At 39.2% G+C, this 26,518-nt stretch overlaps 1 protein-coding gene across 2 annotated transcripts in view; it reads left to right on the top strand.

Moving 5' to 3' along the window:
* SLC24A3 (solute carrier family 24 member 3) overlaps positions 1–26,518 on the top strand; it is a 745,252-nt gene that overhangs the window by 714,541 nt on the left and 4,193 nt on the right. For both annotated transcript variants that reach the window (XM_020986733.2, XM_020986740.2), the window contains exons 16-17: positions 22,566–22,631; positions 23,627–26,518. The exon at positions 23,627–26,518 is cut by the window's right edge and continues 4,193 nt beyond it. In XM_020986733.2, coding sequence (XP_020842392.1) covers positions 22,566–22,631; positions 23,627–23,776 — 216 coding nt within the window. In that variant the 3' untranslated portion in view covers positions 23,777–26,518. The remainder of the gene's footprint in view (positions 1–22,565; positions 22,632–23,626) is intronic.

Here is a 26,518-nt window from a genome sequence, read left to right as displayed (position 1 = left end):
TATTACCTGCTCTAGAAAGTGAGAACAAATTCAGATTTCAGAGCTTGGGCTTAGAAACTTAAAACAAATCCAGGTAAGGGTAGAAAAAGAGGGGATCTGTTTTTTTCACTTGCCCAAGCAAAATCTTTTCAATACTGTTAAGACCTGGGCCCAGAAGCTATGCAGTTGAAACAGAAGAGAAAATTGAAGACTGAAGAGTATTTGTTATTCACATGATATACAATTGTTCCTGGTATAAACCCAAAGGTGTAACTAGGAATTTCTGTAGCAAGTAATCACCATAAACCATGCCACCAGCCAGGCAACATGAAGGGTACCATCTTTGAAGAAGAAGAAGAGAAGGTATGAAGCTGGCTAAGGGAGATTTATCCCAATCTACTAAATGCTATTGCTGACCAAGGGCTAAACTCTTTATCTCAAGGACTCTTGAAGTTATCCAAAATCAGTGTCCTGGTTCAAAGTCTCATTTACCATTCCCTAGTTATAGTTTTGATTTCTTTTTTTTTTTACACATAGCTACTTACACCAGATGGCATCCTCATCTTACCCATCTCAGCACTAAGACTAGAACTGTAACTTTGATCCAAGGTTAACACAAAATGTAGCCGATTTTCTTTTAATTTCTTTGTCATATAATGTTGAATTACTATGACATTGAATCCTATTATGTAAGATGCTAAATTTTGTTTTTCCTCCTAAAGCATCTGGGGAGAACTTGGAAATCTCAAAGATCTAAGTCCTCAAAGAAATCAAACTGATCCTAATTGGTTTGAGGAAATTTAGTGTATTAATAAAAACAAGAAGGAGGCATTCAAATATAACAGATAAAGAGCCCCTGCTAATATTTACTTTGTGATCCCAAGTAAATCACTTAGCCTCTCTGTGCCTCAGACAGTTTGTGATATACGTAAGTCATAGGTCATAGAGGCCCCTATGCTGATGGAAACACACAACTTTAATGTATTCATGTAAAACTCCATGATTTTGTCAGGGCAGTGTATTTTCCCAGCTGCCACTGGCCACTGCCATCAGATACATATCATCCTTCTCACTAGGATGGAAAAAGGTAAAGAAAAACATTCTAGGTTTTCTTAAATTTAACCATCATTCTATTCTGTAAGCATTTGGAGGCAGATTCCAACCCAGAGTAGTAATGAAACAAGAAATTCACATAGATTTGGAGCCCCGTCTCCCAAGAATATTCAAATAGCTAGAGCAAACAAATGTACTATGGCATACAACATGTGTTCTGAATTAATTACATTTATATTAGTGATAATCCTTAGGGGTGGAGAGATGGCTAGCTGCAGTTGGCTCTTCCCAGATCTTTGGGCTTTCAAGAGCTCACTGGTTAGGTGGAGTTGACCTTGGGCACTGCAATGATCAGAGGTTTATAAAATCATTCGGTTTGGAAGAAACTCTATGTAAGATCTTTGCCATGGTACATTTGGATGCCAGCAAACTTTGGAGTCAAATAGTATATGTCATATACTACATATAGCTACATATATAGGCAAAGATGAGTTTAGGGATTTGTACATATACCCTGCACCTGGGTAGGCAGTTATTGAATGTTTGTGGGGTTGAATTAAATTGTCTCCTTGCATATGTATAAAGAAGCTTGTACCATAAGCATACTAAAGCTTAATAAGTGTTGCCTTTGGAAATAGCCAATATCCTATTTCTTCCACAACAATGGGGGGAAGGGAAAGGGGAATGGAGAATGGAGAAAATGATTTCTTTCTATAAAAAGAAGAAACAAAAAACAATGTTAAATGTCAAGATCATACAAGCCAAGCTGAGCCTTCAGCACTCACTCTTGGCTAAGAAATGTAGTGGAGATATTTGGCATTTATGCTAGTATCCTTTGCATCTCCAAGGCAAGAAAAAGGAAAGTAAGGGGGAGTCTGTTCTTCATCTCTCTTTAGTTTTAACTTTTCCTATTCAAGTCAGAGATGCAGTCATTCTGCTCTCTGGTCAGCTTAGTATTCCTCAAGAAAAAAACTAGTACTTACCTATGTATTATTTATAATATCTCCAGAATTTCATAACTGAAAAGGATGTCAGACTGATCCATCTCTGAAAAGCCTTGACCTAAAAAAAAAGCATCCCTACTTCAGTCTTTTAAAAAAATCATATCTGACTCTTGGCAAAGATACTGGAGTAGTTTGCCATTTCCTTCTCCAGCTTATTTTACAGATAGGGAAACCGAGATAAACAGGATTAAATGACTTGCCCAGGGTCACACAACTAGTAAAGTGTGTGAGGCCAGATTTAAACTCAAGATGAGTCTTCCTGACTCCAGGCCTGGCACTCCATCCACTGCACTGCCTAGCAGCCCTTTTACAAAATACTAACAAATAGTCTTTGCTTAAAGATCTCCAATGACTGGGAACCCGCTGCCCTTCCCCATTTCCCACAACCCCCCCCAAGCAGCCCCAGCCCAACGCTATAGAGGAGCCTCCTACCTGTAGTCACTCTCTGCTCCAAGCTATCCTACAATAATAGTAGAACATGTATTCCCTGGGGCCGGAGAGAGCTATGCTGCTACCACCTTTGTACCCAGACCACTTAGAATCCCTAACTTCCCTGCAAACCTTTCCAAATCCCTCTGGTTGTCAGAGCTCTGAAACTGCTCAGAATTACTACTCATCTACCTATCTATCATCAGTTTGCCTTTTTGTATAATCTCAGTAGAGCATAAATTCCTTGAAAGCGGGTAACTATTTTTCATTTGGTCTTTTGTAGCCCTTGCACCTTGTAAGCTCTCTGTGCTCTAAGAAACTTGTTTTTGTTGTTGTTATCTGCATGAGCAAAGGGAATTTCCACAAAGCAATTCCCTACACCAGAGCTTCTTACTTGTTTTTGTGTTATGGACACATAACATAAAACATACGGGCATACAACCCATTCTTTCTTAGAATGCTTTCAAATAAAAGAATTGCTAAATTTTATTTACAGATTGGTAAAAATAAAACTGCATATTTTTCTTCCATCCAAGTTCATGGATTCCCTGAAATTTTTCCACAGACCCCAAGTTAAAAACCCCCACCCTACAATGATGAAATCATTGGTACAAACCAAAGAAAAATGTGAGGACTTAGATAACAATGAGAGATCAAGACGCAGTGAAATAAGCAGTCACACATTCAGAGGCCCCACGAGAGTCTGTCTCTGGTGCTAGTGGCCAGATTCAGAATTACAATGTATTGTTGGAAAGGGAAGAGGAAAAGAAAGGGGAGGAGAGGGGTATTTATTAAGTGCCTACTATGTGTCTGACACTGTGCTAAATGCTTTTACAAACATTACCTCATCTGATGCTCATAACAATCCTATGAAGTAGAATGCTATTATTATCCTGATTTTGCAGTTGAAGAAACTGAGGCAGGGAAGTTAAGTTTGATTTTTTCCCATGGTCACACACAGCTAGTGTCTGGGGCCAGATTTGGACTCGGTTCTTCCTGACTCCAAGCCCAGTGCTCTATCTACTGAGCCACCCAGCTGACTTTGAGTAAAGCTTTGAAGACATTTGAGAGGGTCAATGAAGGGAGAAGGATTCTGAGATGCAGACAGTATCAAGTGCCTGCCTTGCTTTTTTTGAAAGAATTGCTGCAGTGTAGGAATTAAAAGGCAAAGGATTTTCAGGTTTTATTCTTGGATGGGAAGTTTCTATAGGACTAGCTCTAGCTGTTTCAGAAAGAGGCTGACAGTGTGTGGCTGAGTTGATTTCCACACATTACTTAGGGCCTGAACTCAGCTTTGCTCTGAAATCTCCTCTTGCCCTCCCTTTCCCCTTTTCCTCTTCTGGCTTCAGTTCAACTATTAACAGTTCTTGAAGAACTTGGAATTGGCCTTCAGTCCCAGCCAGCTGCCTTGAGCCGCAAGTGGCCATGGGCCAACTGTTTAGTTTGAAGACTGTAGGAGAGACTAAGATAGCCCGGTACAATAGAAAGATTTCTGGTTGTGGAATCAAAGGACCTGGGTTCAAATCCCACACCTGATGCTTACAGTCTGTATGACCATAGGAAAGTCACTTAATGTCCCTGGACCTCAGTACCCTCATCTGTAAAATGAGGACTTTAGTTTACATGAGCAACAAGATGGAGGACTAGACATCTGCTCGGATCCCCTCAATCTGTAAAATAAGAGAGTTGGATTAGATGGCATTCCAGCTTTAGGTCTGTGTTCCCTATGCTTCCTCTTACTTGAAGCCATAAACCTCTTGGCCAATCAAGATCCCTCAAGTTATAAGGGTGGCCAGTCAGCTCAATCTTCCTTCACTTTTTGTACAATGAAAAAATGTCAGAGTTGGAAAGGATCTCAGAAGATGCACCTCAGATCTGTGACATTAAAGGAGCAGTCATCCAGGCCCTGCTTGAAGACCTCCATTGAAAACCAGGGAATCTACTCTTTCACTTGGGGACAAGCAGATTTAAGGGACAAGCTCCTTCAATCAAGCCTTAGTTCTCTTTACAACTCACACCGAGTCCTCCTAATTCTGTCCTCTGGAGCCAAGCAGAACTTTTTGTGGGGCCCCAGGTGTCACTAGCACTTAGTACATCTCAGTTTGTAAGATGTGACCTGGGCCCCCAAAGTAGGCACAGAACCTGCTAGAGGGAAAGAAAACTGCTGCCATAAACATCCGTCGGTGGGTGCATCAGGCACGAGAGGAGTCCTAGAGCCGAGCAGCAGCAGGGGCAGCAGTATGCCAAGAAGGGGAGCTCAAAGTCCTTGTCCCAGCCTGACCCCAGGGTGAAGATATCTTGGTATTTGTCAGTTGTGTGCCCGCTGTTTCCTGTCCTCCAAGAGGAGATTTAACCCCTTTGGTGTGTTCCCCGGGAAATGATTTACCCACTTGCCTTGACCAGTGGTTGCACATAGAGCCCCAGAGCTAACCTGGGATCAGTGAACTTTTAAAACATAAATGTTAACAACTGAATATCAATATAATTGCTTTTCTTTGTAATCCCATTTATTTTATCTTAAGCATTTAAAAACCATTATTCTACACAAGATTCCATAGTCTTCACTAGACTCCCAAAGAGGTCCATGATACAAAAAGGGTTAAGGACCACTAGCCGACAAAATCCCCAGCAAGTAGACATCACCTTCAATGAGGAGAAACCCATTTTCTCCCAAGGCAGCTCATTCCTTTTTTTAAATATAAAAGCTTTTATTTTTTCCAGTTAATAGTATTTTATTTTTCCAATTACATGTAAAAGTAGTTTTCAGTATTCACTTTTATAAGATTTTAAGTTCCAAATTTTTTCTCCCTCACTGCCTTTCCTCCTCCTCCCCAATACAACATGCAATCTGATATAGGTTATACATGTACAATCATATTAAACGTATTTCCATATCAGTCATGCTGTGAAAGAAGAATCAGAACAAAAGGGGAAAACCATGAGAAAGGAAAAAAAAAAGAAAAAAAGTGAAAATAGTCTGCTTCAATCTGCATTCAAATTCCATAGTTCTTTTTCTGGGTGTGGATAACATTTTTCCATCATGAGTCTTTTGGAATTGTCTAAGATCATTGTATTGCTGAGAATAGCTAAGTCTATCAAAATTGATCATCTCACGATGTTGCTGTTATTATGTACAATGTTCTCCTAGTTCTGCTCACTTCACTCAGCATCAGTTCATGTAAGTGTTTCCAGGTTTTTCTGAAGTCCACCTGCTCATCATTTCTTATAGCATAATAGTATTCCATTACATTCATATACCACAACCAAGGCATCTCGTTTCACTTTTAGAGAGGTTTAATTGTCAGGAAATTTCTCTTTATATCAAACCTAAATTTGACTCTATAGTTTTTATTCAGTGTTCTTAGTTCTGCCCTCCCAGGCCAAGTAAAAAAATTCTAATTCCTCTACCAAATGCTACTTGAAGACAGATGTAGTATCTCCACCCCCACCCTAGTCTTCAATTTTTCAGACTAAACATCCCCAGTTCTAGTAACTGATCTTTCTATGGCATGGTTTCAAATACTCTAGTATCCTGGTCAAACTCCTCTACATGATTCCAGTTTATATGTGCCCTTTCTAAGCACCCAGGGGGAAAAACCCACAATATTCCATATGTGGCTGACCAGGGCAAAATATATTCACCTTGTTCTGGACAAGGTTGTTATCTTAGGCTGAGAGAAATGCCTATAGTTACATTAGCATTCCCCTATAGAAGTGAGGGGCTGTTTTTAAAATCTTGTCTTTGTATCTCCAGCATCTAACATAGTCATTTGTACAAAGTAGGTACTAAATAAATCCCTGCTAAATTAAATGATCATTCTGTGGCTAAAGGAGCAATCTATTAGGGATAGTGTAAAGTTTTTAGATAATGTTGTCCTTGGAATCATGAAGAGCTGAGTTCAGATCCCACCTTCAGTTCTTACTAGTTGTGTAACCATAGATAAATTATTTAACCTTTCTATGCCAATTTCCTTATCTGTAAAAGGGAATAAAAAAAAAACAAGCATTTATTAAACACTGACTATGTGCCAGGCACTGTGCTAAGTGCTCACTTGATCCTCACAGCAACCCTGAGAGACAGATGCTACAGTTATCTCAAAATTATAGCCGAGGAGACTAAGGCAGGCAGAGGTTAAGTGCCTGAGGTCACATCTGAACTCAGGTCTTCCTGGCTCCAGGCTCAACACTATCCACTGTACCACCTAGCTGCCTGAAGGTAAAAGTAATACCTGTGTTACCTCACAGACTTTGGCGATAATGTGCATACAAATTTGTATTATCCAACCTCAACTGGGTCTTCATTGCAGCAAGGCAGTTATTATTTCATTGTTCCCTAATTGATTCCTTATCTCACTTCAAAAGAAGCTCTTCCAAAATTCCTCTTCCCTCCTTAAGCCTCACATCTTTCACCACTGCCTTGACTGAGTCCCTTTCCTCCTACCCTACTGAGAAAATTGAGGCTACTCAATGTGAGCTCCCTCTTCTTCCATATCTTTATCTCAAAACACATTGACATCATCTCCCACTCTCTCCTCCTTCCCTCAAGTTCCTAACAAAAAAGTAGCCCTTCTTCCCATAGTTAATCCTTTTATGTTTGTATTTGGTCTTTCATCTTCTCCAGTATATTACATCCTCAGTCATCCCCCCCACCTTGAATCTTCAACCTCTCCCTATCAATTGGTTCTTTTCTTACTGCCTTCAAAGAAGCCCAAGTCTTCCTCATTCTTAGAAACCTTTACTAGACTCCTCCATGCCCTCATGCCATGGCCCTTTCTCAGCCAAACATCTTGAAAAAATCAGTCTATGCTTGCTACTTCCACGTCCTCTCCTTTTCTCAACCTTGTCACTCAAATGAAAGTCCTCTCTCCAAAGTTACTAATGACCTTTCAATCACCAAATCTGATGGTGTTATCCCATTCCTCATCCTTATTAGTATATCTGCTACATTTGACACTGTTGACCACCCTCTTATCCTAGATGCTCTCTCCTCACTGAGTTTTCATTGCACTGCTCCCCTAATTTTCCTTCTACCTGTCTAACACCTAATACTTAGAATTCCTTTGCTAGTTCATCATCATGCATGTCATGTCCCCTAAATGTGAGTATTCCCCCAAGGTTCTGTCCTAAGTTCTCATTCTCATTCTCTCTCTCTCTCTCTCTCTCTCTCTCTCTCTCTCTCTCTCTCTCTTCTCTCTCTCTCTCTCTCTCTCTCTCTCTCTCTCCCTCCCTCCCTCCCTCCCTCCCTCTTCCACCTCCTCTGTTCCTCACCCCCACCTGCCTCCCTAGTCTCTCCCCTGAGATTCATTCATTCAATAACATTTATTCAATAATATTTATTAAGTGCCCACCCATGCCACCAATTGCCTAAAAACACTTCAAACTGAATACCTTAGGGACATCCAAAGTAATGTGTGTAAAACCAAACTCATGTTTCCCCCAATTCCTCCACTCTCCCAAACTTCCCTATTTCTATCAAAAGTAACACTATCACCTTCAGTCTCCCTCAACATTATTCTAGACTCCTCCCTCTCCTTTACCTCCCATATCCAATCAGTTGCCAAATATTTGTACCTTCGCAATCTCTCTCACACCCCTTCTCACTGCTCACTACCACTACCACCTTAGCTCAGTATCTTATCACCTCCCACCCAGATTGTTGCTATAGCCTCCTAATATTGGTCTCCCTGCTTCAAGTGTCTCACCACTCCAGGCCATCCTACATTCTACTACCACAGTGATTTTCTTTGAGCATAGATCATCACATTATTTCCCATTTCCGTTCTTTGGTACCAGCCACCCAACATGCTTGGAATGCATTCTTACATCTACCTCATACAATCCCTCTCTTCCTTTAAGATGCGTCTCAAGCACCATCTTCTGTATGAAGTCTTTCCTTGCCTCTCCTTGCTTATGACCTCCCTCCCAGACTACCTTATAGTAACTACTTTGTATTTATTTACTTTCTGATGTTTATATTTATGTACTTTAAATGTGTGCTGTACGTATACTTGTTTTCTCCCCTGTTCCTTGCAGACTGGGATTGTTTCTTTCTTTATGCTTGTGTCTTCAATACATAGCACAATGACTAGAACATAGTAGGTCACTAATAAATATTGGTTGAGTGATTGTTTCCCTTGAGTGTGATGAAGAAAGACCCATAATACAGTCAGTGTTCAAGTCTGCATTGGTACAGAGAATTGTAGAAAAAGATGGCAGCATAAATGAGAGAGTCCCTTCAGGGAGGGTAAGGAAGTGCAAGGAATTTCTGCATGAGTGTGGAGAAGCAGGAAACCTGTGAATGAGAAAGACAGAAATATGGGAGACAGAGAAGTGAGGGGATGAGTTGGGTTAAGTCAAAAGGAAAGACTAGTTCTATAGCATAACAGGTATGTGAGGACAATATGAGTGGAAAGATTGGACTGTGTTTGGTGTCTTTCTGCTGTACACATGCACACACTCACACACACACACACACACACACCCCAATACTAGTATTGGGCAACCTAATGAGAAAGCCAGGTCAGAATTGACATTTAAATGGCAAATTTCTCTTGTCTTCCTAGGGCTTTAAAAACTAAACAGAATTATTTATATTTTATCCAAGAGGCAATAGAGAGTCATTGGAGTTTATTAAGTAGGGAAGTAACATAATCAGATGAGCACATAAGGAAAATTACTTTGGCAGTCATATGTAGCCTGGCTAGGAGTGATGAGAGATGAGGTGGCTGAGTGGTCCAGTGGGCTCAAGAGGACCTAGAGTTTTGGTTTTTTTGTTTTGTTTTACATCAGCGAAGCTAACTGTATAGAAGAAAGCCTTAACAATGACAGTGCCTCAAAGATTTGAAGACAGTCATCACGCTACATTCGTCTAACCTTCTCCAGGTCTTTCAATCAATCCTGCCATAGCATAATTTCACATCCCTTAGCTATCCCTTGCCATCCTATTATAACACCAGTGGACTTCTTTTAACACTCTATGTGTGAATCATATGATGCTTGGGACACTTCAGAATAGGCACCCCAAGGTAATTTTGTGAGCTGCCTTCCTAAACCTACAGAAAGACAACCTGATACTGTTAACAAATATCCAGTTGTTGCTGTTCTGTTGTTATCAGTCATGGGGTTAAGTTGCTTACCCAGGAATCACACAGCTAATAAGTGTCTGAAGCTGGATTTGAACTCAGGTCTTCATAACTCCAGGCCAGTCGCTCTATCTACTGCACCACCTATCTACTCCCCAAAATCATTTTGGTTTTATTTTTAACAACAAAACAACTATCTAGAGAAGGAATGAAATATCTAATTTCCCTACTTCCTTCCTCTTGATACTCTAAAACTTATTAATAGCCTTCTCAGTCCTGAACAAATTGCTCCAGATTTGGTCTGACCAGGTCAGAGTTCAGTAGGATTATCATCTCCTTCACATTTCTATTAATTCGGCCCTAGGGCAAAAGCAGATCTAGTGTTCAGGATACAAGTAACCAACTTCTAGAGGGCTCCACACATGATAGATGGAAACCCTGTGATAGCCAAAAAGAGTGGAACCAAAGCTGTCAGTCTTCAATGCCCTAAATTCAGTTAGCTTGTTACAGCTTCTCCCTGGCTACAGACAAATGCTTCATTTCCCTTCTGGTGTGTATCCAAGTAGAAGAAAACATGCATATCCCACTTTCCATTCATCCCTAAATTCCACCTTTGGGTGCCTGAGTGGCCCAAGGCACCTTCATCCATCAAATGATTTCAGATAAGTTTTTTGGTAGAGGATTTCATGACTGTTTACCTCTTTGAGTTCCTACTCTCTCTATTAATGGTCAGAGACCTAGGGGTTTTTTTTTGGGGGGGGGGGTTAAGGCTTGAATTTCCAAAGGTTTACATCTTCCAGGTCTAACATTTCTGTAATGAGTGAAGTTTAGTTGTGTGTGCTTTTTTTTCTAAGACTTTGGTAATTGGCTAAAAAGTAATTGGAGATCAGATTAATCTTCCTCAAAAAAAAATTCATTATGACACTCCCTTGCTCAAAAACCCTTAATTATCTCCCTCCTACCTAGAAGATAAAATCCAAACTCTTTACCCTAGCATTCAAAGCCCTCCACAATATAGCCCATATCTCTCTTTTCCATTGGTCCAAACAAAATGACCTCCTCACTATTCCCTCCACACTCTTTTAACTATTCCATCTCTGTGCCTTTGGCTTAGGCCATTCTCTCTGCATGGAATGCCCCCCTTCCCCTCTTTCCCACCTCCCCAAATGGTACTGTCTCAGTCACCTGGAATTTATTTACCACTTTGTATGCTTTGCTTTCTTTTCCTAAAAGGACATGTTTTCATGGCACATCTCCCCCACTATTTTATATAGTCTGAGGACGGGGAACCTTATCTTATAAACCTCTGTGTTTCCCTGCCTAACATAGTCCTTTGCACAGCATCATGGTATCCAATGGATAATTCTTTGTCATTGACTATTACTCTAGTTAAAGCATACTATCAGCTAGCAGTTTCCTACTTAACCAAGTACTAGCCTCATTTCTCCAAGGAAATGATTATTTCTGCTTACAGGGAAGGTTTTTTAACTGTGCCATGCAACTCTAATGAGAGATTATCTGAATAGTGTGCAGTGTTCAGATAAATAAATTCAAAATTTCTTGGTTAGTATATTAATTAGAGAATATACAAGATGCTTTCAAGTCACCCACTTTCTTGTGCTACCTTTTTGAGCATTCCAGTGTTCATGCCATGATTTTAATTGTTGGTTTATTTTTTGCTTTTGTTCCCATGGGGAAACTGTGCTGAATATATATCAGAGAGTGATTTGAACTAGATTATACCTTAGGTCACTGCCAAATGTAAGCTACTATGAGTCTATGAAAGTAAAGGAATAGCAGTGGTTTTCATTTTTCACACGTATGCAAAAAGCTTCAGAGTATTGGGGGGAAAACAGAAGAGACACTGTAGGAGAATAGGCACTCCCAACTACTGCTGGGACTAGTGGGGTAAAGTAAAAATGGCCCTGACTCGAAAATCAGAAGGCCTAAGCTAGGTTCTGATCCTGGTTGTGATACTACAGATATACCTGGTCTTGGACTTAACATCCCTGGGCCTTAGTTACTAGTACAAAATAGGGGTGATGATATCTGTAGTACCAGCCTCACGGGCTTATTATAAAGATCAAATGATATCATGCATATGGCCTGCTTTATAAATTAAATCACCATATAAATATGATTAATAGTTCTATAATTATTTCTATTAATACATAAATGCTAAATATAATATTTATATACTGGCTAGGGAATCCATAAATATTATGTATGCATATGGAAAGATATTAATTGACTATATATAGATATATATATATGCTTATATAGCCATATATATACATACATGATGTATATGTGTGTGTATTGTATGTGTATACGCTAGAGAGAAGAATATGTAAATTCTAGACCAATGATCTTGACTTCATTTCCTAGCAAAATTCTAGATTGTATTATGGTTAGTGAACACTTAGAAAAAAAATGGTAATTTACAAATAACTAGCATTGTTTTGTCAAGAACCCATCATGCCAGACTAAAAACTAACCATATTTCCTTTTTTTTTTTTTACAAGGTTACTATACTGGTAGATGGAGAATGATATAATTTGCCCGTGATTTAGCAAAGGATTTAATAAAGTCTCTAAAGCTATTACTGGTTTGTTTTTTTTAAGATGAATATATATTTAGGGTTAGGGAATAACCAAAATAGGTAGATTTGAAGCTGTTTGAATGGCTAGGCCCAAAGGGCAGTCATTAATAGTTCAGTGAAGGCATAGAAGGAGGCTTCTAATAGGATGCTCTGTGATTTGTGGTTGGCTGAGATTTTTATGAATGATAAAGACATAGATGGCCTGCTTATCAAATTTACAAATGACACCAAGATGGGAGGGACATCTAAAATACTGAAAGACAAATTAGAATTCAAACAGATTTTGGCAGGCTATAACTTTGAGCAGAATCTAATAAAATCTAATGGGGATAAATGTGAAGTTTTATAAGTAGATTAAAGAGTCAGCTAGGTGACATAGTGGATAGAGTGCTGAATCTGGAGTCAGAAAGATCTGAGTTCAAAGCTAACCCCAAAAATTTACTAACTGTGTGACTGTACTCACGTCACTTAACCTCTGTTTGTTTCAGTTTACTCATCTGTAAAATGAGGGTTTTAATAGCATCTATGTTCCTCCAAGGAATTGTGAAGATCAAATGAGATAATATTTATAAAATGTTTCACAAATTTTAAAGCACTATATAAATGTTAGCTAGCTATAAAAAAAAAACTTCATGTGTACAAGATTGGGAAAAGCATAGCAAGACAGTAGTATGTCTGAAAAAGATTTAGGAAATTTAATAGACTGCAAATTCAATATGAATTTACACTTTGATATGGTAGTCCAAAAGGGTGATGTGAATTTGGATTACATTATGAGAGAGTCAGAATTCATAAATAAGGAGATGATAGTTACACTGTAGGTTGCCTACATATAGATTGTGTTCAGTCCTAGTTACTATATTTTAGGAAGATTATCAGTAAGCTTGAGAGTGTCCAAAGAATAGCCAGGTTGATAAAGAGCCTTTATTTAGCCCATGCTATTGGGCACAACTGAAAAACAACTCAGTATCAACAAAGAAAGGCCAGGCTGGTATATATAGCCTGGAGAAGAGAAAACAGGGGAAAATAAGAGGTCTGTCTTCTAGTATATGAAAGCTGGTGTGTGGAAGAGGAACCAGACCTATTGTGTCTGGTCCAACGGGGCAGAACTAGGAGCGATGATCAGAAATCATAAGAAGGCTAATTCAGGTTCGAGAGAAGGATAAACTGCCTTGCTAAGTTAAAGCTGTCCCAGAGATTCTCCCTCACCCAAGGTCATTGAGCAAAAGCTAGACAAAGACTCATTTGGGATGTTAGAGTGGAGATTCTTTTTTTAATGGGTTGTATTAAATGGTCTCTGACATCCCTTCCAACTCTGAAATTCTGGTACTGGATGATTCTGATACAGTAGGATGAGCACTAAACAAAACCACTAGAGACCCAAGTTCATGTCTCCATTCGACCATATACTAAGTGAGAGAAAGACACTCTTTGACCCTCTCCTTCTTATCTATAAAATGAGGAGATGGGCCTAATAATCTCTGTATGTAATTCCACCTCTAGAATTTCACAAATACCAACGAATATCCCAAATTCATTATTTTCCTTTCTGTAAAATGGGCATAAGAATACTTGCACTACTTATCTGACAAGATTGTTGGGAGGAAAGGGTCTTGAAAACTGTAAAGAACTACATAAATAGGAATTATGACAAAATCATAATTTTAATCAGTGCCTCAGGAAACACTCCAATTTTATGAAATGTCTATCTCCAGGAACCATTAGTCCAATAATGATTAGAGGATGGCCATTTTGTGTTTGGGGGAGTTAGGTGGCTCAGTGGATAGAGCACTGGGCTTGGAATAAGGAAGATTCATCTTCATAAGTTCAAATCTGGCCTCAGACATTTATTAGTTCTGTGACCCTGGGCATGTCATTTAACCCTGTTTACCTCAGTTTCTTCATCTATAAAATGGGCTGGAGAAGGAAATGCCAAACCACTCCAGTATCTTTGCCAAGAAAACCTGAAATGGGATCACAAAGAGTCAGATATGACTGAAACAACTCGACAATGACAACAATTTTGTGTTTAGACTTATTCATTCATAACAGAGTAGGTAACTGCATGTGCCTAGCTGTCAAAGTGAACTCAATCCAATTCAGTAAAGTCACTTCAGAAATTATCCCATGATTATATTGATATAATAAGGATAGTTCAAATACATTTCCTTTATTCCTTGGTTTCCCAGCAATTTCAGTGAGACTGGTGTGTCTATAGTAGTAGTTGAAGCAGTAGCTGGCCTGTGCAATTAAAGTCAAAAAGACATAAATTCAAATTCTGTCTCAGATACATTATAACTGTGCGACCCTGGGGAAGTCACTTCAATTCTGTCTGCCTCAGTTTCCTCACTTATAAAGTGGGAATAATAATAGCACCATCTCGCAGGGGCTATTGAGAGGATCAGAGGAGGTAACATGTGTAAAGTACTTTGCAAACCTTAAGTGCAATATAAATGTTAGCTGCTCTTAGTAGGAGTTATATCATTAGCAATAGCAATAATAATAAATGCTAACTGTCAGTAATAATAATTGTCATCATTAGTGGTAGTAGTAGTAGTAGTAATAAAAATAATAGCTAGCATTTATACAGCACTTTAAAGTTCACAAAGTGCTTTACATGTTATCTCATTTGACCCTCATAACAACCCCTGTGAGATGGGTGCTATCGTTATTCCCATTTTATAAATGAGGAAACTGAAGTTAAGTGGCTTGCCCAGGGTCACACAGCTAGTAAGTGTCTGCAGCTGGAGTTGAACTCATATCTTGCTGATTCCATATCTAGCACTCTAGTATAGTAAATATAGGCCCCTGAAATTCCCCATTAATCAATTCAACAAGCATTTATTAAGTACCCTCTGTGTTCTAGGCACTGTCTCAAGTGCAGGGGACAAAAAGGCAACAAATGGTTCCTGACTGTAATGGCCTTATATTCAATCAGGGGGAACAAGGTCTAAACATACAAGGAAATGCCAATATATAAAAAATGAATATAAAGTAATTGGAGGTTCCACTAGCAGCAGAGGGGTAAAGGAAGACGGAACTCAGAAAAAGCTTTATGTGTTTTATTTTTGTCTTTATACTTTCAGTTCTTAGCACAGTGTCAGAAGCATCCTGGTTTATTAATAAATATTTATTGATTAATTGACCAATTGAGATGGAATTTGAGCTCTGAAGGGAGCTCGGGATTCTAAGAAAATGAGATCCTGGAAGGAATGCACTCCAGAGACAGGCGATAGGCAGCCTGTTCAAAAACACGGAGTCAAGAGATGGAAATCCACAAAAATACACACCAGCAATAGAAAAATTCCATCTCAATTACATATGGTTATGTATGTGTTAGGAAGCCACTGGGACTTTTTGAGCAGAGGAATGATGAGGCATGACAAGTCTGTGCTTTAAGAATATCACTTTTGGGGCAGTTAGGTGGCACAGTGAACAGAACTCTAGCCTTGAAGTCAGGAGGACCTGAGTTCAACTCCAGCCTCAGACACTTAACACATACTAGCTGTGTGACCTTGAGCAAGTCACTTAACCCACCTCATCAAAAAGCAAAAAAAAAAAAGAGTATCACTTTTTTTTTTCAATCAATCAATCACAGCATCTATTAAGTATCTAGTACATGCCAGGCCTGGTACTAGACAAAAATAAAAGAGTCTCTGCTCTCAAGGAGCTTATAAAGAATATCACTTTCACTGCTATGTTGAGAATAGATTGAAGAGGAAAGAGAATTGAGGCAAGAAAATCAATTAGGCTATTACAATGGATTTAAATATGCCATCAAGCTCATAAAAGAACTTATCATATTTTCAACTAGGTCCCTTTGGGAAGACTAAATAGTTTTCCACTTATCATTATAGTACATACTTAGGTCCATTTATTGGTTTTCTAATGAAATGTCTCTGCTGATGAAGAGGACTCTTAGTTAAAAATAACCCCTTAAAAATAATGATCCAATTAAAAAGTGTAAACCCATATCTAAAATGAATGTTTCTTTACGTATTCTACGTGCTGCATGATTTTCCAAGGGCAAAAAAAAAAGTCTCCTATTAGGACTTTACCTTAGGTAGAGAGTCAGGAAGACTTGAATAGCTAGGATGCAGTCATTGAGGCTATGTCTACACAGAAACTTTGAGTAGTTCTTTGCCTTCCTCACCTGCTTTGTGTTTGTTACCATTTTTTGACAGACCTCCTTACTACACCTATACCTAATCTTAAGGGTCCTTAAGGGCCTAATGCCAGATGCAAAGAGAACTGTTCATTACCTTTTCCTTGGTGCTAATGCTAAAAGGTCAGCCTCTAAGTCTCTAAAAGGGCAAGTTGAAATGACCGCCCATCAGGGATAGTATAGATAGTGTTCTTGGCTAGGTAGGCATAGGTTGGACCAGATGGTACTTGCCATCCCAGAGATTCTCTGATTCTGAGCCTTTATTAATCTAGGAATTTGTTTCCCAAAATAACAGCAAGCTCTATTAGGAAGAACTCTAGACTAAGAGTAAGACCTGGGCAATATTAAACAGCTATGTGCCATATGGCAAGTTATTTCATTTCCCTGGGGCTCAGGCAGGCAGTATACATGTAATAAGTAATTTATGACCTATGATTGCTTTAAAAAACATATTGCTTTTTCCAGATATGGTATTAAAGTAATTGATGATTACAGTACTGGCATGATTGGCTTTCCATTTGCAGGGGCTGTGTATATACATATGTGTATACATATATATACATATATGTATGTACATATATATGTGTAAATATGTGTATGTGTATGTATATGAAAATATGTGTGTATGCATATACATACACATATATACATACATGCAAATGATAGCAGGTGAAAGGCACCATGGAAGACCTGAGTTCGAATATGACCTCAGACAATTATTAGCTGTGTGATCCTAGGCAACTCACTTAACCTCTGTTTGCCTTATTCCACTGGAGAAGGAAAGGGCAAACCATTCCAGTATCTTTGCCAAAAAAACTCCATGGACAGTATGGTACACAAAGAATCAGACACAACTGAATGACTGAACAATCACCACAAGTGACTCCAAGAATTACAAATCACCTCGGGTCACTGGGGTACCATTGTGGTCTGGCTAAATCAATTACTTCAGCCCAACAAACACTCTTTTGAGCTCTAGCCATATGTAAGCCCCTTTACTAAGGGTTGAGGAGAATGAACAAGGTAGCCCCAATCCCTCCAGAAGCTCACAACCTCAAGCATGGATGAGGCATCTTCATTTCTCCTAATGGTAGAGTTAGGGGCCATAAGTTTTCTGCTTTGCTTTGGGTTATCCTCCTTCAAAAAAGCCACATTGCAACCAACATATTGACTGCTGGCCCAAGTCTGGTAGAGAAACACGTTTCCTGTGCTGGCATTTCAGTCCCTGGTGTCTTTAGCCAGATTCCAAATGGAAATCCTTGTGTCATTAACAGCAGTCTTAAAAACCAGAAGGAATCCAGCTGTTGGAAAACAGTGAATATTGCCAGAGCTGCACCAGCTAACCTCAGGACTTTCTTCATCCTCTGTTTATGGTTAAGGACCAATTTTTATATTCTATTAAACTGTAGAATCTGCATCATCTATGAGCCCCGCTGAGTAATTCAGAATGGGATAATAGTCCACCCAGTTCTGGAAATGGACCATTCCATTCTCAGACACCAACTTTAACAGCATCAGGAGATCTATTTAACCCTTTGAAGGAGGTAGGTAGTATAGGAGAGAAAGCATCAGGCTGGGAATCATGAGATCCGAATCCTATTCTGTCTCCTGACATCAGCCAGCTGTGTGACCTTGAACAAGTCACTGTAATCATTTTCCCTTTCTAGGCTCTGTTTCCTTACTTTAAAATAAGAGGATTGTACTAGATAACCTCTAAGGTTCCTTTTAGCTCTAAATCCTATGAATCTAATTGAGAACTATCTAAGTCAAATTTTAGAATGAAAAGATCTCTACTGAAACAATCTTTTGCCCCATTCAGAATGGGCTACTTGTGGATGCCAATAAAACTAGGATTTAAGAAGACCTAGATTTAAATCCCACCTTTGACAATTAGTAGCTGTGTGACCATGGACAAGTCATTTAGCAACTCTGATCCTTGGGCTACTCTCTAAACTTTATCTACAAGACCATTGACATTAGGTGATCTGTGTTAGTGGTAGGAGTTACCAGTCTAAGGAACTCACAAATACTTACAGGTAAGTGACACCAAAGGGCAGGTAGGTAGCAAAGGAGATACAGCACCTAGCTTGGAGTCAGGAGGACCTGAATTCAAATCTGACCTCATTCACTTACTAGCTATGTGACCCCAGGTAAGTCACTTAATCCTGTTTGCCTCAGTTTCCTCATCTGTAAAGGAGCTGAAGAAGGAAATGGCAAACCACTCCAGTATCTTTGCCAAGAAAACCCCAAAAAGGGGGTCATGAAGAATCAGAAATAGCTGAACAACAAATGAAAAGTATCGTGAGAATTTCCATTTAGGAGGCAGCTAAGTAGCTCACTGGATAGAGCTCTGCTCCTGGAGTCAGGAGGACCAAATTCAAATGTGACCTCAGACAATTATTAGCTATGCAGTCCTGGGCAAGTCACTTAACCTCTGCTTGCCTTAGTCCACTAGGGAAGGAAAGGGCAAACCACTCCAGTATCTTTGCCAAAAAAAAAAAAAAACCACCATGGACAGTATGGTACACAGGGTCACAAAGAATCAGACACAACTGAACAACTGAACAATCACCACAAGTGACTCCAAGAATTACAGATCACCTCGGGTCACTGGGATACCATTGTGGTCTGGCTAAATCAATTATTTCAGCCCAACAAACATTCTTTTGAACACTAGCCATATGTAAGCCCCTTTACTAAGGGCTGAGGAGAATGAACAAGATAGTCTCAATCCCTCCAGAAGCTCGCAACCTCAAGCATGGATAAGGCATCTTCGTTTCTCCTAATGGTAGAAGTAGGGACCAAAAGTTTTCTGCTTTGCTTTGGGTTATCATCCTTCAAAAAAAACCACATTGCAACCAACATAGTTTGCTGGCCCAAGTCTGGTAGAGAAACACGTTTCCTGTGCTGGCATTTCAGTCCCTGGTGTCTTTAGCCAGATTCCAAATGGAAATCCTTGTGTCATTAACAGCAGTCTTAAAAACCAGAAGGAATCCAACTGTTGGAAAACAGTGAATATTGCCAGAGCTGCACCAGCTAACCTCAGGACTTTCTTCATCCTCTGTTTATGGTTAAGGACCAATTTTTATATTCTATTAAACTGTAGAATCTGCATCATCTATGAGCCCCACTGAGTAATTCAGAATGGGATAATAGTCCACCCAGTTTCGGAAATGGACCATTCCATTCTCAGACACCAGCTTTAACAGCATCAGGAGATCCATTTAACTCTTTGAAGGAGTGGGTGATATAGGAGAGAGAGAGCATCAGGCTGGGAATGATAAGATCAGGATCCTATTCTGTCTCCTCCCAGCTGTGTGACCTTGAACAAGTCACTGTAGTCATGTTTCCTCTCTAGGCTCTTTTTCCTCAATGTGAAATAAGACAATTGTACTAGATGACCTCTAAGATCCCTTTCAGCTCCAAATTTTATTCATCTAACTGAGAACTAAGTCAAACCTTGGAATGAAAAGATGTCTATTGAAATAATTTTTTGCCCCATTCAGAATGGACTACTTGTGAATTCAAATGAAATATTTCCACTAATTAATTATCATGAAATATAAATGATAGTAAAATACATGATGGTTTAGGGACGTGCTTGGAATGCACTCCCTCCTCTTCCTCCTCGTAAGAGGCAGCTCTTAAAATGCTGAGTTTTCTTCAAAACCTCAACTGAAACACCTCCTCCTATACAAGGACTTTCCTGATTCCCCTAGCTGCTATTGGCTTCCCACAAAAAATTTTCCCATATTTTGTGTTGAGAACATTTTATAAATTCTTATTTTGAAAGCACCTTGAGGTCAGGGATTGTTTCGTTTTTGTCTCTGTAACCCCAGAACCTAATAGTGTCCAGTAAATGGTATGATAGACTGTTCTCAATCAATTATTGTCAATTGAGAAAAAAATATATTTCTTAAGGAGAGAGAGCAATGGTTTGTATATTTGCTATTCCATCTCCCAGGCCAAAGCTTTCCTTTGCACAAGTGAGCCCATTTCCAGAATGCAGTCTTTCCTCAACTTCTCCTCTTAGAAACTCCAGCTCCCTCAAACGCTTGATCTTGCCATGACCCACAAATATTCCACATTCATATTCTGAAATTCCTCCATTTTTATTATCATTTATTATATTATACTTATTCATAATATTCATATTATATTCATATTCATACTATATTCATAATATAGTAATCAATATATTATCAATACAAAATATTTATTCATACTATGTTAATAAATATATTTGTTATATTATTTAACTTTGTAATCTGTTGTCATTCTACCTCTCCCTGTGTTACAACTCCAACCCCCACTCTTTATCCTCACTGAGACCTCCAATCTCTTCACCCCTCAATTCTTTCCCAGGCAATCACCCTTGCACTGACTACACTTCTCTTCCCTTCTCCATCTTGACCCTTTGGTTAAATCACTTCAATTTCTACACTGTCTGCTTCTCTAGAAACCTTTGCCCCTTCATCCCTTTGAACATCTTGCCCAGTCAAACCACAGCTTTGGATGACGCCCACTACTCCCTTTTCTACTACTCATGTGCTGCTGAACAAAGCTGGAGAAAATCTTAAAACCATGCTGACTGGGTTCATTTCAAGACGACATTACATAATCTGAACTTGGCCCCCACTATGGCAAGACAATCCTTTTATACCTCCCTCTATTCAACTGTTAAATTGATCTTCCTAAAATGAAGATCTAATCACATCACACCTCTTCCCCCATTCAATAAATTCCAATGGCTCCCTATTACTTTCAGAATCAAATATAAAATCCTCTGTTTAGGTTTAAAGCCCTTCACAACCTGTCCCCTTCCTACTTTTCCAGTCTTCTTCCATCTTACTCCAGGTACTCAGCAGTCCAAAGACACTGACCTTCTTGCTCTTCTTCACACAAGACACTTTACCTCCAAAGTTCAAGCATTTTCATTGGCTGAACCTTAAACCTGGAATACTTGCCTTTCCTCATCTCTGCCTTCTGGCTGCCCTGGATTCCTTCAAGCCTCAGTTAAGGTCCCACCTTCTGCCAGAAGTCTTTTCCAATCCTCCTTAATCTTAGTGTTGATCATTCTTAATCTTCTGTTGATTATTCTCCAATTTATCCTGACTACATCCTGTTTGTGAGTATTTTGCATATTATTCCTCCCCCCATCAGAGTGAGAGTTCTTTAAGAGCATGGACTGGCTTTTTAAAAATTGATTTTTTTTTTGCCTTTCTTTGTATCCTCAGCACTTAGCAGAGTGCCTGGTACATAGCAGGTATTCAATTAATGTTAGTTGCCTTGACTTGATCTGACTTGAGCGCATATATCAGATCCTGCCTCCTACATGAGAGATTTCCTCATGCCCTTGGTTGTTAAGGCTTCCTCCTTCTTAAAATTACCTCATATAATTTTCTATTTATTTACCTGTAAATCCCTGAAAACAGAAACCATTTCAATTTTACCTTTTTATCTTCAGCAGCCAGCATAGTGCCATGTAAAAAAAAAAATTTAGCAAGGGTTGGAGGGGTGGTCCAGACCTATGATTATACCAAGATGGAGAACTCTAAGTGTAGGAATTCCCTCCATGCATGCAGATCTACAACTCATCTGTAACTTACAATCCTAAAATATTACCTGAAGCACTGAGATGTTACTGGTGATCCCAAAACTGTCAGGAGGAAAGACTAAGACCCAAGTCTTCCTAATGGCAAAGCCAAGGGACTTTCTGCCATACCATTTCACTTTTTTTATAGCACAAGAACTTAACATTTATTGAGTTATCTGAGGGCTAACCAAAAACTCACTGTTGAAAATCTTTCTAAAATTTCCACTATACTGGCTTAGTAAATAGGACATTTGAATCTTTCTATAATGATTGAACACCTTTTAGTTCTGCAGAGTCATTTTCTGAACATCACTGAATATTATACAAGTCATCAATAGACCAACAGTATTGATTGAGCGTTTAATTTTGTGCCCAGGACTGTGCTAATAAGCACTCTAGGGAAATACAGAAGAGAAGTCATTGAAATAGAACACAGAAGAGAATTCTGGTTAATTAAATCTTTTGATTAATCTTTCTTCTCTTTGTCAAGGCTGCCTGCAGGAGGGTGTGGGGAAAGGCATAAAGACCATTCGCTTTTCTTTGTTTTAGGAGGATTCTTACAGACAAATGCTATTTTAAAGTTGGATGGTATGCCAAGGAAAGGGGAAATGGCTTTTATAAAACCATGATTCCATTTGAAATTCCTTCCTTACAGATTCGACTGAATAGCAGGGGACTGATCTACTCTGTTGGCTTGCTCTTGGCCTCGGTTTTTGTCACGGTATGTATACAACTTTCCAGTTAGTATTTTCATCTCTATGGACTGTTTCTCTTCATCTTCCCCTTGACCCTTTCATGCCTATATTTGTTTGGATGCCTTCTGCTGAGAGCATTTTCCTAATGGTCTTATGCTTCATGGTGACTCGGTGGAATCTTATTCAAGACCCAGCCAGCTTCCATTCTTTCCTGGAAGTAGGCCCTGGCAACACACTACAATCCTTTATCCTTGCCTGAAATAAAGCCAGGCCTCCTAGAGGGAAGCGGTCTTGTCTCACATCAGGCACATACAGCTTTATCAAGAAAATAGGCAAATCATCCACCGAAATCTAAGACAGCACATTCCTACATGTCTAGAAGTGCTGAGAGGTGGTATTCTTCAGTTAGTAGAATATTCTGGTTAACTGAGAGCAATCATATATTGCATAAACCGATGAGCAATGCTTAAAGAATTAGAATGCAATAAAGTGTGCTTAACATATATGCTAAAATGATACTGAAAATAATTCAGCCTTCCTTTGAAGATTCAGAAAATACTTCGGGATATCGTAAGATCCTGAAGTCAACACTATAAACTTCAGTGATTGGTACCATAAAGTTAGAAAGTTGTACTATATCTTCACTAAATCCATGAAAGTTGCTATTTTTATCAAATGTAATAAACATTCAGCTCAGAAAATATTTGTTGGGGTACCCACTATGTTCAATACACTTATTAATTTGTTGCCTAAAACTAGAGTTCAGATAAAGATTCTGAGTCCTGCTTGTTTCAATGGCAAATTAATCATCGTTTTCCTGGATCATGGTAATGGGAATGAGGCTTCCAACGTCATTCCAGTCTTTGTTTATTACATGTGATTTGTAAGTCTTTGGTCATCTTATCATTCATGATCCAAGAGTGGATTTTCAAAGTAGATTTGTGCCGATTCCACTCAAGGCCCTTCAGGTAGACCCCACGTCTTCCCCACGCCAAAGCCATTGTTGTGTGTCTGTTTGCAGGTATTTGGTGTCCACATGAACAAGTGGAAGCTGGACAAGAAGCTGGGGTTCGTGTGCCTTTTCCTGTATGGCATCTTCTTGTGTTTCTCCATCATGACCGAATTCAACGTTTTCACCTTTGTGAACTTGCCCATGTGCAGGGAGCACTGATCCACCTGGCAAGGCTGAGGTGCCATTTCCTTCTTTTTCCTGTGCAATACTCAACATGGCCGGCACCTCCACAAGAGCATAGGGTGCTTCCGAAGGGCCGTGAAGTACAGTCTATCCTGCTCGCTGTTCTCCTCTCTGGCTAGCCCTCCATTTTTCCTCTTTCTCACCCCCAACCTCCACCCTGTTCACCCCCATCGGGAAAACCCGATGTGTGTCGATGTGAAGACTTTCCACATTCATATGACTTTTCAATCTCTATCTCTCCGAACAGTGACTGGGATCCTAGAAGCACTGGCTGCTACCTGGCTCTGAGCCAGACAGACTTGCTCCAATTCCTCCTCTTTTTTTAAGTTATTTGATGGAAGACTAATCTAATTTATGACTTGAGATTGTGGGTAAAATAGAGAAGAAGAGGCTACACTGATTGTATGGGGTGTTTTTCTGAGGATAATTGTGGGATTCTGGGTTTGGGGTTGTTTTGTTCTTTTTTTTTTCCTTTTTCCAGAGAGCCTCTCTTACGTTTTTTCCTCCTGCATTTTGGATTTCAATCAATGATCCAAAGATCATAAGTGCAGTGTTTTATGGGAACTGAACCTCAAGGTACTTTGGAGTATGAGTGGCTTTACTGTTTATTAAAAGGAATTGATGAGGCAACAGAGAATGACTTTTTACTCGGAATTAGACATCTCTTTAAAGTCTTATAGGAAACACAAAAGGGAAAGCACATTGGAGGGAGGAAAACACTTTTCTGGTGTCCATTATGGTCATCAATTTATTGTTAGGATATTTCTAGTTTTCCAAGCAATAGTTCCAGCCTGCCTGAGCCTTTGATGAGGGGAGCCCTGGCTCATACCATCCACAAGGTACCAGGTACAGTCTGTGTCATAAGCTCCCCTACCTAACTTGTGATTTCCTCTGGTTAGAATCGTATTCAGGGCGACCCGGATAGAAACAAAAGGCTTCAGCCTTTTGTAAATGAATTAGAGACACTGGTTTCTTTGAAAAGAAAGAAGCATACTTTGCACAGACGTTGTCGATGAAGTCGCAATTTGCCACTCAGTAATTAGTACACTGGACCCAGCCAGATTACTAATGGGGGAACTTTCCTAACAGAACACTGCCAAGCTGACTCACCTCTCCCTGAGGGTCAGAGGGAGGACGAGAGGAACAGAGAGATGGCACTTCTTAAAATGCAGAATGTGTTCAATGAAGACTCGCTCATGAGCATAAGTTATTGTGAAAGTTTTTGCCAATCACTGCTCTTAATAGCCCTGCTATTTTGTATGATACTGTATTAATATGCAGAAAAATTCCACCAAGTTGAGAAACACCTATGCTTGTTACACTTGTATTTATTGAAACTGTGGACCTTCCCCATGCTGATTCTTGTATTTACTTTAAGCACTGATCACTTCTAATTCTTTCAGGACGTTCCCTCTCTCTGCCCCCTCCCTCTTTCCACACCACCCCCACACTCCGTACACATTCTGGTATGAAATGTAATGGCATATTACAAACTGATCGAATGTCTTTGTCTATGGTACAAACAGTGGCCAATACTAGTAAATGAGAGTATGAGGCCTATTTTTTAAAACATAACACACAAAAAAAGAAACCACTTATTTTTAATCGCAGCAGGAAACCTGTTCACAGAGCTAACACATTTATTGACCGTGTTGCACATTTGCACTTGATTATTTGAGATTGGTTTTCTTTGGACAGATAGTGTACAATAAACTTCTCTGATCTTTAGTCTTCATAAAGCACAACACATTACTTTCTATCCAGATCAGGATCCATATGGCATTAACTAGTTTGGCACCAACTAGTGAAAGCTGTCATACTCATCATATGGACAAATATTCACATCTGCAACTGCCTTCTATATTGATTTACCCAGAAATAGATGTATATATAATTAGCTACCTTAAATAAACAAGATGGTGGTGACTGTGGCAGAATGCAGAAGTGAACAGCATGGTTGATTGAAGACCTTTAAATCATAAAGGAACTTTATGCCCATCATCTTCTAAACTTTACTGTTACATGACAGTATGTTTAACACTGCACTCCATTTGTGTGGCTATGCAAATTGGAAATGATGTTCTAACACTGATAAGATTTAGAACTTTTACTGTGTTCAAATAGTACAATTCATTTTATTCTGCCAGTGTTTAGTCATGACATGATTCATGGTAATATCTCCCTAAAACTGTTTTTTTGTTTTGTTTTGTTTTTGTTTTTTTCAAAAAAAAAAAAAGACCTCGAGACCATCATTATAAAAAAGCCATATTTACAACTGATGTAGATCTGGAGGAAAAATTTCCCTAGGATTTGAAGAGCTTAGGATGAATTCCTGGGCAAACTTCAACATACAACCTGTTCCTCACCTAAAATTCAATGTAGCTCAGTTGGGGGAAAAAATGAACAAGGATTGATTTAAGTGTTTATGCTACTGGTCCATCAGTATCCATCTAAACAGGGTCTAGCAAGACTGTTTAGAGCTTTATCTGTGAAATAGCCATTATCCCACAGCAGCAATATGTGACTTATTTTAAGAAATATTCCATCCCTACGGCATCCCTATTACCTTTATTCTGAGTGTTTGTCATAAATGACATCATTGTGACATTTGTGAATCCTAGAAGTAATATGTAAGTACTTTAGCTATTTCAGTTTCACTTGTTGTCAGAGGTGTAATTATCATTTTCACTGCCCGAAGCAAGCAGCAGCATGGGACAT

The sequence above is a fragment of the Phascolarctos cinereus genome, unplaced genomic scaffold (genome assembly GCF_003287225.1).
Source record: "Phascolarctos cinereus isolate Bilbo 61053 unplaced genomic scaffold, phaCin_HiC Scaffold_2;HRSCAF=192, whole genome shotgun sequence".
Lineage (NCBI taxonomy): Eukaryota > Metazoa > Chordata > Mammalia > Diprotodontia > Phascolarctidae > Phascolarctos > Phascolarctos cinereus.
This window is presented reverse-complemented; position numbering and strand designations above follow the sequence as displayed.